This window comes from Rhineura floridana, chromosome 12, assembly GCF_030035675.1.
Source record: "Rhineura floridana isolate rRhiFlo1 chromosome 12, rRhiFlo1.hap2, whole genome shotgun sequence".
NCBI classification, from domain to species: Eukaryota; Metazoa; Chordata; class Lepidosauria; order Squamata; family Rhineuridae; genus Rhineura; species Rhineura floridana.
The window spans coordinates 13,833,001-13,850,586 of record NC_084491.1 but is presented as its reverse complement, the minus strand read 5'-3'; the positions used below and the strand labels follow the sequence as shown (position 1 = coordinate 13,850,586).

Sequence of the window (17,586 nt, the reverse complement as noted above, 5' to 3'; positions counted from 1 at the left end):
TGTTATGTAGAGAAAAACTGTCTGGCTTCAAGGTCTGCTAAGTTTTTGAAACCAAATGTACGTATTATCTAGGTGCAATTTGCCTGACTCCCATGATCCACCCCCCTCCTTAAAGGGAAAAAGAATGGATCATGGATATGGTGTAAACTATATGTACAGGCTTGCCTGCGTCACAGGGCTGGTTTGGACATACAACATGTACATCACATGCTTTATATATACTGGATTACTATACTGAATTAGGGTTGCCAGGTCAGAAGCATCCCAAAACCTGAGATTTGAGGGGCGGGCCCAAGTGATGTCACGGGGTGGACCCGAGTGATGTCACGGGGTGGGCCCGAGTGATGTCATTAAGCATGATACATTAAGCATCAATCACAGTTGCTTGGAGCATACAATTAAAAAAAATCTGATTGGAAATTGAGATAGAAATCTTAGCTAAAAGATGGAGCCTGGGTAGGGAACATTTAATCTAGCCTATTTGCTTTCAGCAAGAAGGGTTAAGTGCCTTCAGGCCAGGGCAGTCACCAGAAGGCCACTGCAGGGACGAAGGAGCCTAGTGTTGTGGAGATGTTAGATGGGAGCTTTGGGGAGTAAAGATGGATGCTCCTGAAGGCTGCAATTCTAAACACACTTACTAAGGGATTAAGCCCCATAGAACTCAACAGGACTGACTTCTAAGTAGATATACTTAGATTGTGCTGTTGGTAAACCTTGACTAGGGTGCTTCTGCAAAGACATCCATATTCAAGCAGGGTTGGCAACCCCCTGCCTGGAATACCCTACCCTTATCTTTTAACGTGGCTGCTCCAAACCTTTTTACAGATTTGACCCTTCTAAAAGAGGGCTGAGAAATGAGTAAGAGTAAGAAGTATCTTTTAAAATTGTTCTTTTCAATTCACTCTTGAATGAACATCATACCTAGGGCAGATCCACACCATTCCTTTAAAGCACATTCAACACCCATTTGAAGCACATGAATCCCACCACAGAATCATGGGAACTGCAGTTTGTTAAGAGTGGTGAGAACTATAACTGTGAGGGGGAAATGACACTTCTCAGAATTCTTTAGGGGAAGTCATGCGCTTTAAATGCGAATTGGATATGCCTTACACGTATTGTGTGAATCCACTTAATAAATTTTGCCTGCATGTAAATTATTTTAATTAATTTTTCAAAATGGAAATGAGCTATAAACTGTAGTAGGTGACCATGGGCTACTCACCATCTCTCAGCCTATCTGCCCCTCAGGATGAAAGCAATGGAGAACCATGACTACCCCAAGGCATACTTAAAATGTAAAGGAAGTATTGTACAACCATAGTATGAAATCGGATACTTATAGGGACACAGCATGACAAAACTGGGCGGAAGTAACAAGTGGGGTACCACAGGGCTCAGTCCTGGGCCCAGTGCTCTTCAACATTTTTATTAACTACTTGGATGAGGAGGTACAGAGCATGCTTATCAAACTTGCAGATGACACAAAATTGGGGGGCATAGCTAATACTGTGGAAGACAGAAAGAAAATTCAAAGGGCCCTTGTTAGGCTGGAGCATTGGGCTGAAAACAACAGAATGAAATTCAACAGGGATCAATGAAAGTTCTACATTTAGGAAAAAGAAACCAAATGCACAGTTATAAGATGGGGGATACTTGGCTCAGCAGTACGACATGTGAGAAGGATCTTGGAATTGTCATTGATCACAAGCTGAATATGAGCCAACAGTGTGATGTGGCTGCAAAAAAGGCAAATGCTATATTAGGCTGCATTAACAGAAGTATAGTTTCAAAATTGCGTGAAGTATTAGTACCCCTCTATTCAGTACTGGTTAGGCCTCATCTTGAGTACTGCATCCAATTCTGGTCTCCACACTTCAAGAAGGATGCCGACAAACTGGAACGGGTTCAGAGGAGGGCAACAAGGATGATCAGGGGACTGGAAACCAAGCCCTATGAGGAGAGAGTGAAAGAACTGGGCATGTTTAGCCTGGAGAAGAGAAGACTGAGGGGAGACATGATAGCACTCTTCAAGTACATGAAAGGTTGTCACATAGACGAGGGCCGGGATCTCTTCTCAATCGTCCCAGAGTGCAGGACACGGAATAATGGGCTCAGGTTGCAGGCAGCCATATTTCGACTACATCAGGAAAAACTTCCTAACTGTTAGAGCCATACGACAATGGAACCAATTACCTAGAGGGATAGTGGGCTCTCCAACACTGGAGGCATTCAAGAGGCTGCTGGACAGCCATCTGTCAGGAATGCTTTGATTTGCGTTCCTGCATTGAGCAGGGGGTTGGACTTGATGGCCTTATAGGCCCCTTCCAATGCTACTATTCTATGATTCTATGACATCTGTAAATTAGACATTACACAGAAGATCCATGATTGGATTGCTTTACATAGTTTTCTTTTTGTGTAATTTTCTAGCTGGGTTTTTTGAATGGTTCATGGAATAGAAGAGCGGGAAGAAGCCTATCAGGCCATTGAGTACAAGCCCCTGGCAGGGGAGATACCATGATCATGAATGTGGTTTTCCAAGCGTGAGGCTCATCCATTGCACAACGGGTGCTGACCCCTGTGATTTCCCCAAATATGGGGAACTCGACTGCATAATTAATTGAGAATGAAGTCTTAAGGGACACAGGCACTGTAATGATAGTGTTTCTTTTTCAGTTGCTAATCCTTCTCTCTACACTGGTGAATTTCTGTTCATTAGAACTGCCATTCTCATAATTAATAGCTGGTCAAGTATGAAAAAACATAAGGCTCATCTATAGTCAGGGAAAACAGAATCCTGTGAAGCTACATCAAAGGAATCAGGGGGCCACATGTCGACCCTTGTCTTAAGACAGCCCATATAGATTTATGCCAACAGTATTATCAGATAGCAAAATCCATAACAAAGTAACGTGCCCATCTTTCTCTTCTCTCCCGTTTCTCTATTTCCACAATTCACCTTTTCTTCTCTTGTAAACCCTATACTAAAAACCTGTTGGAACCAACCAGTTGAAGACTGCCCATATAGAAGACACACACAGGTATTAATGGCACCAACCTCTGGTCACATCGTGTTGTGGAACCTGTTGAACTTCCCCCTACAGTTAAAGGGATAAAAGTTGGCATTTTGGATTGGGCAACCCTATAGTAAGAACACAAAGTACAGTTTCTTAGGGACCACTTAAGTTATCTGCTCTGCTGGCTTTGAATAGTTATTGCACACAATTATTGCTGCCACATCAGCATAACCCACAGAACCCATCAGCCTCAGGGCTTGCAGCTTTGCATGGAGCGCAGGCCTCTCCTGTCCCTCTGCTTTCCTACTGCCATCATACACCTTTTGTGTGTATGTGGTTTTTTGCAGATTGCTGTTTTATTTATCATGATAATATATTTTTAAACAACTGGTTATGTTTTTTTTAAAAAATGATTGATTTATTGTTAGCCATCTTGAGGGTCCCGTACTCCTGGAAAGGCAGAGTAAAATGTGAGATCATTGAGATAATTGTGAAACACCTGTTATTTGTAATTTTATCCATGTTGAACTATGATCTATTGATACGCATTCTACCTTATGGGCTACTAAGACTGCAATCCTATCTATAAGGGTTGCTTTTTTTTTTAGGCATAGTCTAAACCACCGGTTGCCAACCTTTTTGGTGCCTGTAGGCACAATTGCAAAATAGTGGGCACCACACACACACTACAATCAAACACACACTGCAACCCATTCTACTGGCTACAATAGCATGCTTCTTTCAAGCCTAATTTTAGCAGGGGGCAGGATCCTGTTGGTGCCACAGCTGCCACGTTGGCAGGTTGTACCCTGTGGCCTAATCAGATCGGTAGCCTCTTTCCATGACACATTCTCCTAGAGCAAACCCTTTCACTTTAAAAAAGTCTCATATTTCAAAAGAACATACTTTCTAGTAAGACTGCAGTCCTATGCACAGTTATGTGGAAATAATAAATCATTGGAACATTAAAGCAAAACCCAAGTTTAAATGAACAAGTTGTTACTGTATTTAGTTATGAGTTGTCATTTGTATTATGCGTGCTTACTTTGGAAGAAGCTCCATTAAATTTAGATATGTTGACTAGCTAGAAAACAAACAAATGAAACAACAAATCAGGCTGGCCTGCTTCTGTCTCTGTAAGGGAAGTTTGATATGGATGTATAAGAAGGTGAATTTTCCATGGTTCTAGGACTTTATCATGTGCTAATTAAGCTGTTGTAGTGTGGCGTAGTGGTTAGTGTTGGACTACAACCTAGGAGACCAGGGTTCAAATCCCCACACAGCCATGAAGCTCACTGGGTGACTTTGGGCCAGTCACTGCCTCGCAGCCTCAGAGGAAGGCAATGGCAAACCCCCTCTGGATACCGCTTACCATGAAAACCCTATTCAGGGATCAACTTAAAGGCAGTCCATTTCCATTTTAAAAGGATAGCTATAGACTGAGGCTGGTTCCTAAGTTAGCAGCTCAGTGGAAACTTAATTCGCCAGGCATAAGAGTGGGTGATAGAAAAGTAAAAGAGAATCATTCTCAGGTTCTCTTTAATTCTGCTTCCCACTTACCTCCCTTTCCCAACTTTATAGCTATATCCTGACCACAAGCCAAAAGGTCTTCATATTAGCATTAAATGCCCTGCGCCCTCTAAGTTCAGCTTCTAACTTCATTAGAACCTTGCCAGTGGGTGGAGAGAGAACATAAGAATCTCTGTCCAACTGCCAGACTTGAGATACATGAAGGATAGCTGCAAAAGCCAGTAAGCTGCAGTTTCGCTTTCCGTTTTGGCTGTTCCTCAATTCCACCTGCTAGCTGTCAGTCTGGACGAGTTTATATAATGACTGCGTGCAACGCTTAACAGCCTACACAGCTGCAGGGATTATTCACTAGTTTAGAGGGGGGATTTCCCTCCTGAACTCCCTGTTCTGTCCTGGCCTTGACTCATCACTCTCCGCAGGTAACCATGCCCAGAAGCTGAGGATGTTCAGGCTGCAATCCTAACCCCATTTACCTGGGAGTATGCCCCACTGAATTCATTACTTGAGAGTAGGCCTTCAATACTTCCTCTCTCCTTTTCCCGCCAGAGGAGGCAGTCCTCCACCTCCCCTCTTGTCTGCCAGTCGCTTTTACTCAGCATGCAAAAAGTTGTGAGTGCTGGCGTTGATCCAACCAAAAGGCTATGGCACAGCTAGGGGGCAGGCAGGCAAGTGAAAAGGCACTGAGGCCCACCTGAAAATTGGTCCAAAATTGGTCCAAGGCCTCCTCCTGGACCACAGTTTGAGAAACTCTGTTTTTGCTCATTGAAGAGCTTGTCCTTGTTATGTAAATTTGTATAAATGAGCAGCGATCGTCAACGGTCTGAGATGCTTGTGTGCCAGTTTACGTAAGTGGCAGGCGTTTACCCTGCATTAGGATCACTGAGACTTAAGACTTAGTAAAATGAGAAAAGCAACTTTATTTATAGAAATAACACAGATAGGAAAGGCATACCTAGTTCTAACTAACTAAGTTGGAGGTGCAATGCCCAGACGTGGGTATTGCCTTCATGGCTCAGGAGAGAGAGCAAAAACAAAGATGTCTCCTCTCTCTCGGACAGTCGAAGAAGAAAGGGCGTAAGGAGGAGGGTGTTATGACATGTGCTCTTGGGAACCTGAGTATGTGAATTTGCCACCCTCATGTCCCATGAAACACACCTCCTTGAGAGGAGGGGATCTTTTGCTAGGGATAAAACAAATGCTTTGCCCCGAAACGTGCCTAAATGGTGTATTTATTTAACCCAAGAAATGTAGGTCCAAACCAAAATAAAGCAAAGCTTTCTTTTATTGAGAGAAAAAAGCATTACAGATTTACTTGGGTGCGTGGCAGCATTAATCATTAATATCGTAACCCATTCATAACTTTTAACTAAAGAGATCAAAGGACCCTATTACTATAAGAAGTGAAAGGTAGGACTGATTACCTCTCCTATGCCTGGAGTGGGTGGTTGAATACAGCTGAAGCTATGTGGGAAACTCTGATCCAAAACCTGGAAGGAATCTCTTGGTCTCAAGGTTTTGCACCGACACCCAGAGTCTCTCCCCGGTTCTGTCCCTGCAGTCCTTTGATGCATTCCTTGAGAGCGTTGTACACGTGTGTGGAAGCTCTGATGTTCCTCGGTCCCCCTTCTTCTTTCTTCCTCCTTACTAGATTCAAGCCTCGGTTTTAAAATACTCTTTCCTCTCTCCCCCTCCTGCGAAGGAGGGTATGAAAATCTGGTGATTTTGTGTATGTGTCTCTCTGACCCTGAAAACTAAGGCTCCTAACGAACAATGGAATTCACTGTGGGTGAGGGAATTCTGCCAAAGGAAGAGATAACATTTATGCAGAACATTTATGCAGTTAGTTACTTTTATGTCTCAACAGCTGTCCTTGTTACCCTTTGCACACTGCCTCTGGTCTGCATGATGAGTCACATAAGGGGTGTGGGGTGGGAACTGTAGTTTTAGCAGGCTCCATGGCCCTGCCTCGTAACAATGGGTAGATAAGCTTCCCTAAGCATATCAGTTTACAAGGAAGGAAGTTAGTCAGAGCATAGCACAGGTAAAGGTAGGTAAGCCTAGCCAGCTGGAGGATCCTAACTCTATTTTCCTTCTGGAACACAAACAAAAGATCCCAAACAGGAGTTGCTCTGGCCCCACTTCCAACAGTCCTTGCCAGATTCTGTCACCATTAGCCACAAAGTGATCTGACGAGAACTTGCAGGAAAATAAATTAACCATAATTAGCCTCCTGTAATGGTTTATGTTCCATACAAGTTAATCTCAATAACTCTGTTTTCCTTTATGTGTTTTTAAAATACATTTCAGTCCATAACTTGGTAGCAGTAAAATATAGCTCATAGGTCATTCCCCAACGGCTCTGTTGGGGCGTCTGATGGAGGCACGAAGTCTGCTTCGGTGGAAGAATTGTCTGTGGGAAATATAGCTATATACAGTAGGGACCCGCTTTACGGCATTCCATTTTCTGGCATTCTGCTGATGAGGCAGTTTTCAATTAGGGGAAATTCCCCATTTTAAAGCCGATTTTGCAGCATTTTGCAACATTTTTGCGCAACGCGACTCATTATAGTCAATGGGTTCCGCTTTACGGCGATTTCCGCTTTACAGCGGGGGCCTGGTCCCTAACCCATCGTATAAGCAGGGCCCTACTGTACAGATCAACAAGACCTTTCAAACTCATGCAGCTTATAGATTCATCACAACAATGTAGAATAATCCATGACTGCATTTGCTTAAAAAAAAGAAGAAAAAAGAAACAAAAATGCAAAATGAAAACATACATAGCTTGATTACAAGAGTTAGAAAGAACCATAGTCAGCAGCTCTTGCCTCTGTTGTGCTGCCACTTGGGCAAAAATCACCACAGACATAATAACCTCAGAGGATGCTGCAGTCAGTAACCATATTCTATGAAATCTGTATAATAGCTTTTCTGGATAAGTGGGCAAGAGCCAGTGTTCTCTTACTGCTTGATTAAACACTATATCAGTCTGGTTACCAATAAGTCTGGACGGAGGTCTTTTACCACACTAGTACTGCAATAGCGTGAAAAAGTATGTGGTGGGTTTTTTATACTGACTGTTCAAATTGTCAAGTTCCATAGACTGCCGCCACAAGTTAGTATATAGTTTGGAGAACATCATTAGTTTTTGCAGGATAGTTAAAAAAAAGGTTTACTTGCATGTTTCTATGTGGTTTAAACAACAGCCATAGCATCCTACTTTCAGAATGAATACTAGAAAGGTAGCTGTATTGATTTAACTGCAGAAAAAGTGTTGTGGTACCTGAAAGGCAAATAGATTTATTGTGGCATATATTTTTGTGTATCTGATGAAGTGGGTGTAATTTCACAAAAGCTTACATTGCAATATATCATGTTTAATGTACCACACACCATGCTGCTTTTAAAAAATGGAACGAAGAGTTTACTCAGGGCCCCTCTAGACTGATTTCTTTTAATGGGTGTCCATTGCATCATGCCATTGATACAATCAAAGTGCATTACTGGTGGATTTATATTGGACTATCCACACATAAGTCCACTTTATTAGTTGTTCTGTGATGCTTCCCCATCATCATTGCATTATTGCCATCCCTGAAGGGCACTCTTGCGCTATAGTGCAACAAAAGTCAGTAGCTGAATGGCTGTCAGCATTTAGTTAATCAATTTTGCTGACTAAGGGTACAATCCAACTTGCATTTACTCTGGGCTGAGAGGAGCTGGACGTGGGGGATCTCCAGCTGAGGCAACTGAGTATCGGCTCAGCCAACCTATGCCGGCATAAATCCCTCAGCCCGCTTCAGTCATAACCAGGTCAGGTAGAGCTGACATAAGCTGGCATAAGGCCCGATAAAGGGGCATGTTGGGGGAGGGACAAGGTGGGGAGGACTTAGGTCACATCCAACTCATGTTTGGAGCTCTCCTGCAGGTCCCAATCCAGGCAAAAGTTACACTGGGAAAAAGGCAGTCTAAGAAAATAATTGCAATAGAAGTCAATGGAGAGGGCTTATTCCCTGGTAGGGTTATTTGGGAGAGCAGGCTTTTACTTTCTGGTCCCTTGGCGTTCAGCCAACCCAGAGGCTCCTGAATGGCAAATGGATGAGGTGGGACTTACTGCCGGCTTCTCTTACGCCAGCACAATTTAGGCTGGCTTCCCCCGAGTTGGATTGCTGTGCCCGGTGAATATGTATGCCATCTGAGTAGGACTGAGTCAGAGGTACTGGGTACATTTGCTAGCTTACATTACTAGCTAGAGAGCCTTTGTGGTGTACTGGTTAGAGTGCTGGACTGGGACCTGGAAGACCTTTTTCAGCCATAATGCTCATTGGGTGGCCTTGGATCAGTCACTGTCTCTCAGCCTAACCTACCTCACGGGGTTGTTGTGAGGATAAAATTGGGAGGGGGAGAACCATGTTTATATGCCACCTTGATCTCTTTGAATATAAATTTAATTATACATAAATAAACATGCAGGTGGTGAAAATCATATTTTTTGCCTCTCCTACCTGTGTATGCAAGGCAAGCAGCTGCTACTGGAATATAATTTCAAGAATCCACTGTTGACAAAACCCACCAAGGCCTTTTTTAAAAAAGGTATGTTATAAAGACATGCAGTTGATGTCAGACAGAAATATAATTAATGTGAGATTGGCAAAAGCCCTATATAAGAGTGATGTGCTTTAGTGAGCAGGGACAGATGAAACGAGGATATTCTTATGCAGGTAATGCAACAACAGGAGATGCAAAATAAGTGGTGTGGAGAGAGGATTTGGCACTTGGCAATAGAACTTCGAAGTAATTGCCTTCCTATAAGTTGTAAAACTGCAGGCAAGCTTAATATGTGGCCTTATCTTTGAGAAGCTGTAACGTTTACATCCATTGTCTTTGCTAGGACAGGATGGATCTTCCCATAACTTATTTCCTGGCAGTTGGTTTGATTCTTACTGGTACACAAGAGGCTGCACACACAGAGGAGTGCATCTTTGAGAAACTGCACAATGAAGACAGCCTGTTTTGTAGGTGAGCTCATTGTTCCTTGATATATCCCACAGAAATATAGCCCAAGTGATCCTTTCAGTACATCGTGTCCCACAGCAATGTAGTAAGCCAAAGGTTTTCGATTCAGGTTGCACACATGCTAACCTGTTTGTAGAACAAAAATGTAGTTTTTCTCAATCCAAAATAGTTCATGGTTGTCCTCAACATGCTTCTTTCAATCTAGATTGATTCTAGATTCTGTCTTCCACAAGGCTGGGTGTGGTTACTTGATAAAGCATTTGAAAAACCTCCTCTTGATTAGTATCCAGGCTTTGTCCTCCCTGCAGATGTCTCAGGCAAATGATGAAGTAAGTGGTATATGCCCACCCACAATGTCATTGGGGCAGGTGTGGACACCCCTAATGTAGTATCAATCTGCAATGAAAGTTAAATATAATTAAAATTGATACCTTTCATAGAATACTGCTGATCTTCAACTCACTTCCAGTTTGTCGCCTTTAGCAGTAGTTAGCATGGACCTCACTTCAGTGTTATATTGCTTACAGAGGAGATCTAGAAGTTCTCTATCCAGATCTGGGAGATGTTGGCTGTACTTATATTCCAAAATGCAACCTGTACCGTAAACGAATCAGCATGGAATGGACCAGTCCAGATGTTATATACCAGCAGGCAGATGAGGTAACAACTAATTTATTTATTTATTTTTATTTATTTTATTTTATTTAATTTATATACCGCCCTAAGCCCAGAGGCTCTCTGGACGGTGTACAAAAAGATAAAAACCAGCACAATATATAAATACAATAAATACAATATAAATTATGTTATTATGTGGTGTTTGTCACTGTAGCAGAGATGTTTTGAGCACAGGTCTGCCATCATAAAGTATTACAGATTGTCAACATATTTATTTTTGTAATAATGTTTAATATCAGCATGAATGCAGGCTTTGAAACTTTAACTACAGTTATTCATGGTTTATGATATATGGTGTTCTTTAAAAATAAAAAAAGCCTGCAACCCAATGGCTGTTTTATGATCTCCTGCTTCTACCATCACTTCATCACACTGACTCCCTTGTGATGGTACTCAGAGAAATCCAGGCTCAAATGCTCAGGTTGCCTCCAGCCTAGTATTTTGTGGTAGAGATTCTGTCATATACTAGAAATTTAGGTTTTTGCAATTAAAGTATGCTAGAGTGTTATGTTGGTATTTTTGCGGTTAGGAAAGTAATGGGAAATGCAGTAACAAGTGGGGGGATAAATAATTGATTGTCAGGAAGATGTACAGCCTCCATGAAAGCAAATCAGAAATCAATGTTTTCATGTTCAATGTTCTGAAGTATAACTCCCTGAAACAAATTGGAGCGAATGTTCAATAAAGAGTGGGCATCTTATAACCTCCAAGTAAAATTTGTGCAAGCAAATCAGGATGAATATTCAATAAACAGGAAGTTTGGTGGAGCCCCCACTCAGCCATGAGGATCACTGGATGATAGCCAATTGCTGCCCCTTAGCTTAACTTTCTCTGCAGTACTGTTGTGAGGCTATCATGAGATGCTATGTTTGCAATCTGTTCTCACTGGAGGAACGGTATGGTAAGAAGTAATAAAAAGCCTAGATCTGTGCTTAGTCAGAAACATCAGCACAATACAAAGTAAAAAAACAACAGTCAGTGCATGAACAACAATATAACGTGTCTTCTTTGGTGATCATTTTGTAATAACCATAAAACTCCCCTAGCATCTGCATTATGAAAGCATCAGTGGGGTTGCTTCAGCATTCCTGCATTGCAAATTCCTAGGCACATCTTCTAAAAGTGTTATACATGTTGCTTCCCTCTTTTTCTTTTCTGTTTTTACAAGGACCCAGGAGATAGGGAGGGAGTGGCCATGTTGGTAGAAATGATTGTTTACAAGAAGCAAGCACAGATCCTTCAGATAGTATGAAACCATAATTTTATTGGAGGAAAAACTTCAGACCATGGGAAATGTATTGGCAATATTGTACAATAGAAATATCACTTAATAGACATTCACATTCCTCATACTTAGCATCTCCTCTGATCCTTGCCAGAATCTGTTCCCTGCATGGAGGGCCATATGGTATCTAGTGGTTCTGTAATATATTGCATTTGCATGCACAGTTTCAAGATACGCCCTTTTTAGTCTGAAGAATTTCTTGATCAAATTTCCTACAGGGCATGGGGTACCTTTTGCAGAGGTCCCATTGCTCTCATACAAAATCCATCCATTTCAATGGAGCTCATAGATAAGAGCGTCCAGGCGGATTGTATTCAAAAACTGTATTGACACTGTTGTACTTTAGTCAGAGGACCATGAAATACTGGTGACTTGCAACAATAAAAAAGGGGTGGAGAAACCAATGTAGAGCCAGGCAAAAATTGGAGAAAATTTGACTCAGGCAGACCAAGCAATATAAGGCCCACAGGCTGATTGTTGCTCCCTCCCTATCTATTTACTGCCCCCAAGGGGAATTTTGGGTGCCTGTTTGTGGACAACAGAGAATGCTTCCCTCATTACAGCTACATAACTGCTTTCCCCCCTGGATTCAAAGGCACATAATGGGGTTGGGGCCAATTTTTCCAGGCCCAAGCAGCCAACCACTTTTGTCTGAAACTCCTTAAGCCCTGTGGACTGCTGGGAAAATGAATGCCTTCTGTGCTGCTGCCCAACTCAGCAATGATAAGCAGAGATATATATGTGTGTGTGTGTGTATAAAAGACAGTTTTGAAAGTACAGCAACAAACAGAACTTCACTCAAGCTTGCTCTGGATCCCTATAAGGATTCTGTTAATCACCTAATATATATATATAAACGTAATTGTGATTAACCAGAGGTTTTTATTATATTAACAAACGTTTCAGCTTCTGCCTTCATCAGCTGCTAACATACAAATGCTGTTACCAAGGTGGCAGTTATAGAGCTTTGAGGATGGAATGCTCAGAGGGGCTTCATTTGCAGAAGCTAAGTAGTGGTGGTACTGTCCTCCAGGGTCAGGCCATGTGGTGCCAATGTGTCCAGAGAGTAAATCCAAAAATTCTCCCTTTTAGTATATATATATATAGCACAACTCAGCAATGATAAGCAGAGATATGGTGTGTATATGTGTATATATATAGTTTACATCATTGAGTGCAAAAGACCAGGATGTCATATCCAATATGTAGGAAAGACCACAACTGACCTACGCACGCGCTTCAGGAACCACAAGTCGGCAATCTTGACAAAAAAAGTGGAGCAACCAGTTGCAAAGCATTTTACCATCGAGGGTCACAGCCTGTTGGACTTTTCCATAACAGCGATAGAGATGCCAGCAGATCCAGCAGCATTGACCAAAAGGGAGATATGTTGGCAGCTGATGAAGGCGGAAGCTGAAACGTTTTGTTAATATAATAAAAATCTCTGTTTGGTTAATCACAATTACGTTTATATATATATATATATATATATGTTGGCTTGTGTGCATTGTTGTGTGAAATAGCATACATTACGTTGGAGTTAAGTTGAGCAAGAAACGTCTTCAGAGCATGTTAAGAGTCTTTATTGAAAGACATTAAGGCCAGAGGCTTAAGAGTAAATACATGTAGAGATTCTTCAGTCACCCCCCTTCTGGTACATCTCTCTCCATAGATAAACACAAAAGACAGCCTCTCAGCTCAGAGGCATAATTCAGAAGAAGAACAACACATAGACTCTGTTAGAACTTTCCCAGTCGCTATCAGATGGCTACCATAGCAACGGCCTTCACTGTCCGTTCCCAGACTGGCAAAGACATAACTCCCCCTTAACCACAGTTACGTCTTCACACTTGCAGGCTTCATGGAAAACTACTAGAGACAGTAATGCCTACTGGTCACCAGCCCAACAGCCTCCCTTTTTTCCATTAAGACTGCAAAATACACAGGAAATACATCTCCATAATACATAGTCATACAGTCATACATTTCTACAATACCTCTTGCAATACATTTCAGTACATTGCATTTTCAGTTCAGTACAGTTCAAAAGTATATCTCAGTACATAGCAGTACATTTCAGAACCTCTCTGTACATTTAGCTAAAACGTTGTTCAATCAAACTTTGGTTCAACACATGTCAAATAAAGTGTCTCAGGATCCATGTCTACAACTTTATTCATTCCAGGACTTGTTATTAATCCCACAGTAAATCTGTCAGGCGGTTTGCCTAAATTCGCTCTCGTGGAGCGTCTTAAAGGAACCAGAGCCTCGGCTCTCTCTGCCCCCCCATTTGTGCTTGTGCTTGGCACAACCTGCGCAGGAGCTTCCATTTCCTCAGCTTTTCGTTTCTTTGATCTGCGTTTTCCAGAAATGAGCTCATTCAAAGCATCTCTGAGAGGTATTTGTGTACCTTCCACTTTAATGTCAACATCTGGCTGAAATTTCTGTGATTGTGTTTGTGTGTCATTTGTTCCTGTAAGAAGGACTGTCTCCCTTTGATCCCAAGGCTTTTCTGAGACTTTAATGCTTCTGCTCAGAATTAACTGCTGTGTTTCTGGACACCAAACTTTGAAATATGCATTCTCTTGTGCTCTAGGTGCACGTTTGCCACGTCTCTTACCCTGTGGCTTGTAAACTCGGCTGCGATGCACTCTTTCAGGCATCAGCCTGACTGCATTACATGAATACTGTAGCTGTGTGCTTTTACGGATTTCCGTGATCCATCAGCAAGTAAAACAAAGTCCTGCTCATCTGTAGACGTGTAAAACAGACTCCTGTCTTTAATTAATATATGGCTTGCTCCGCTGTCGACAATAAAGTTAATTTGTTCCAAGTCTTTAGACTTCTGTTTACAAACAAAGTTCACACTGCCCTGCTTCAAGCCTCCGTCCCTGGAGTTTCGCTTGACTGGACAATCTTTACGGAGATGCCCACGAGCCCCACTGGCAAAACAAGACTTCAGCCGCTGCTGCTCCCGCTTGTTTTCCTGTCTGCTTTCGGCAGCCTGCTCCGGTTCGGCACATTTCTCCTCCTTGCTTCTGACAGCTTCCACCGGCTGGGCTCTCTGCACCTCCTGCCTCCGCTGCCATTCCTGGGACAAATTCTGCAACGCGTCCCACATCTTTTTAGCCGACGGCTCATCTCTCACACACATCAGTAGAGAATCTGATAGAGCCAAGATTATAAACGCCTGCGCCCTCTGGTCTCGACGCTTCCAGGCCGCGGTCAATACCGCCGGGGGTTTCTCTTCAATCACGTCCCATAAATCCTCTGTTATCAGCAAAGCCCTCATCCTCGGCTTCCAGCTGCCAAAATTCTTTTCATTAAGTCGTTCCATCGGCAAGCCTCCCCCAGACAGGTTTACAGCCATGTTGCTCACCTCCGTCTGGTTCAATCAATCAAGCTGCCCTCTCTGGAACTCTGTCTGCCTTTCAGACCAGCAACTTACTCCGGTGTAATACGCTGTGGAGCGTAACCATCCTCTGTTACCACTGTTGGCTTGTGTGCGTTGTTGTGTGAAACAGCATACATTACGTTGGAGTTAAGTTGAGCAAGAAACTTCTTCAGAGCATGTTAAGAGTCTTTATTGAAAGACATTAAGGCCAGAGGCTTAAGAGTAAATACATGTAGAGATTCTTCAGTCACCCCCCTTCTGGTACATCTCTCTCCATAGATAAACACAAAAGACAGCCTCTCAGCTCAGAGGCATAATTCAGAAGAAGAACAACACATTGACTCTGTTAGAACTTTCCCAGTCGCTATCAGATGGCTACCATAGCAACGGCCTTCACTGTCCGTTCCCAGACTGGCAAAGACATAACTCCCCCTTAACCACAGTTACGTCTTCACACTTGCAGGCTTCATGGAAAACTACTAGAGACAGTAATGCCTACTGGTCACCAGCCCAACAATATATTAAGTGATTAACGGAAGGGAATGGACAGAAACAGAACAAATATTGACAGCGAAGGAAGAAAAACAGAAGGAATTGAAAGATTGGGATGCAGAGGAACAAGTTGGGTGGAGATTTGGCGAAAGAGAAAAGGTGGGGTTATAAAAGAAGGGGATGCAGAGAATTATGGAGGAGAGGAAAGTGCAGTGGATAGCACAGAGGGAAAAACAGGAGGTAACAAATGGGGCTTCATAGAAACCTGTGGGTATGGAAATAGCAAAATGGAGTGACTGAGAGATATGACAGTGCAGAGTTGTGGGGAGTATTATGGGTGGAGAACGGAAAGGAGGGAGGGAGTTCAGGAAGATCTGTAGTGGTGTAGATTGAAAAAGGAAGAAAATGTGTTAACAAACAATGGTTTTTAAAGCCACTGAGGTAAAATTGTTCTTTCAAAATACCTGACCATAGGATCTTGGCCCTCTTCAGTTATGTTAGTGCAAATATAATAGATTCCCTGGAGTGATTTGCCCTCTATTTTGTAGTGCACATGTGATTTTTCAGGGACTGTGTCATGTTTCAGTTAGGCAGCAAATTTTTAATAAGTTTTGAAAAAAAGAAGGGAAAGTGACAGCAGCTGGCTTGGGTCATATTGGATCCCCATTCTGTACAGAGCATACAGTATCTCTGCATGCTTTTTTGTGACTGTTCAACTTAAAAGACCTTTGAAATGTACTTTCTTGTTACTAAGTGTGGCAGCACCTACCCTGTGGAATTCCCTCCCCATATATATTAGACAGGCACCATCTATGTTATCTTTTCAGCGCCTATTGAAGACTTTCCTCTTTCAACAAGCCTTTTAAATTGAGACCTTGTCCCAGTCTGTGTTGGAATTGCTTTTTAATATGTTTTTAAACTTTTTTTTAAAAAAAAGATGTTTTGAAAGCTTTTAAAAAATATATTTTTAAAGATGTTTGTTTTGATGTATTTTAAAGTCTGTTTTTATGATGTTTTAAAGTGTTTTTCATGCTTTTGTTTGCCGCCCTGGGCTCCTGCTGGGAGGAAGGATGGAATATAAATCAAATAATAAATAAATAAATGACAAAAGATCCTGCAGGACAGATATTTCCAACCTTTTGGGGTCCAGGGGCACATTTAAAAATACAAGCAACTGTAGTGGCACCACAATATATCAATTTCACAGAAGAAAGACTGGTGATACTCAGAACCCCCTAACAGGCAAAACACCTTTCCCCAAAACTATAAAGCAGATTTCAAAAAAGCAGGCATCACCCCTGCCCCAACCAACCCTTCCAAACCCTCAATTAAAACACATGGGAAGGGGAAGGGGGCCTTTGTCAGCTGGCAAGTGCTGGTGTTAAGGATATTGTGGTGCCTCCAAGCACCATGTTGTGGGCCCCAGCTATAGGTTAATGACTCCAAGAAGATGGAGTATCTTATTGCTCCTACTCACTTCTTTCTGTCCCTTCTCTCACAACCCCATCCCTTTAAATGTATTTATTTTTTTAAAAAATTAAACTGCAATCCTATACACATTTACCTGTCATGAATCTACACAGCTAGGCATTTTTAAATCTTCCCTTAGAACTGGCTGGAACAGTAGACTCCATATCATAATGCCATCACATACCAAACTAGCACCCTTCTGACTCCACACTGCTGTCTGGCAGCCATCCCCACCCCACTTCTCACCTTCTAGAAGGGATTCCAGTGTTCATTACCTCTTCCTGCAGTATCCCCTGCCTACATGAGAACCCCCCCACAGTTGCCAATTGCCCTCAAAGCTGTCAACCATGACCACCCCAACATAAAACATGGTGTCATTTCCACATACTTTGTCCCTCACTTTTCAACCAACTCCAGAGACTATCAATGGGAGAGGTAACCATAAAAGTTTTGCTATATTAGTATAAGATTAGATAGACCAATATTTTGTTTCAGCTTTTTGTTTTCCTTTTGATTGCATATACTCTGTTTCTTCCACTTCTCCCTGTTTAATCAACTAAAAATGTTTATAAACCACATTTTCATAGGAAATATAACAGGGCAGTGTCCAGCATAAAAATATAATACAACATAATAACATCAGTAAAAGCATCAGTAAGACATCAGTAAAAAGTAGTTGGTAATACTTCTCCTAAATAAAA

At 42.1% G+C, this 17,586-nt stretch overlaps 1 protein-coding gene and 1 non-coding gene across 5 annotated transcripts in view; both read left to right on the top strand.

Moving 5' to 3' along the window:
- The first annotated feature begins 2,495 nt into the window (after positions 1–2,495).
- Positions 2,496–2,653, top strand: LOC133368861 (U1 spliceosomal RNA). Its single transcript, XR_009758777.1, has one exon. It is a non-coding gene; the product is annotated as a U1 spliceosomal RNA (small nuclear RNA).
- Positions 2,654–4,875: 2,222 nt separating this feature from the next.
- Positions 4,876–17,586, top strand: part of PEBP4 (phosphatidylethanolamine binding protein 4) — a 440,324-nt gene continuing 427,613 nt past the window's right edge. For 2 of the 4 annotated variants that reach the window (XM_061593056.1, XM_061593052.1), the window contains exons 1-3: positions 5,265–5,395; positions 9,447–9,569; positions 10,094–10,226. In XM_061593056.1, coding sequence (XP_061449040.1) covers positions 5,349–5,395; positions 9,447–9,569; positions 10,094–10,226 — 303 coding nt within the window. In that variant the 5' untranslated portion in view covers positions 5,265–5,348. Of the gene's footprint in view, positions 4,970–5,264; positions 5,396–9,441; positions 9,570–10,093; positions 10,227–17,586 lie in introns of those variants that run through there. The other 2 variants (XM_061593054.1, XM_061593055.1) reach the window with 2 other exon arrangements.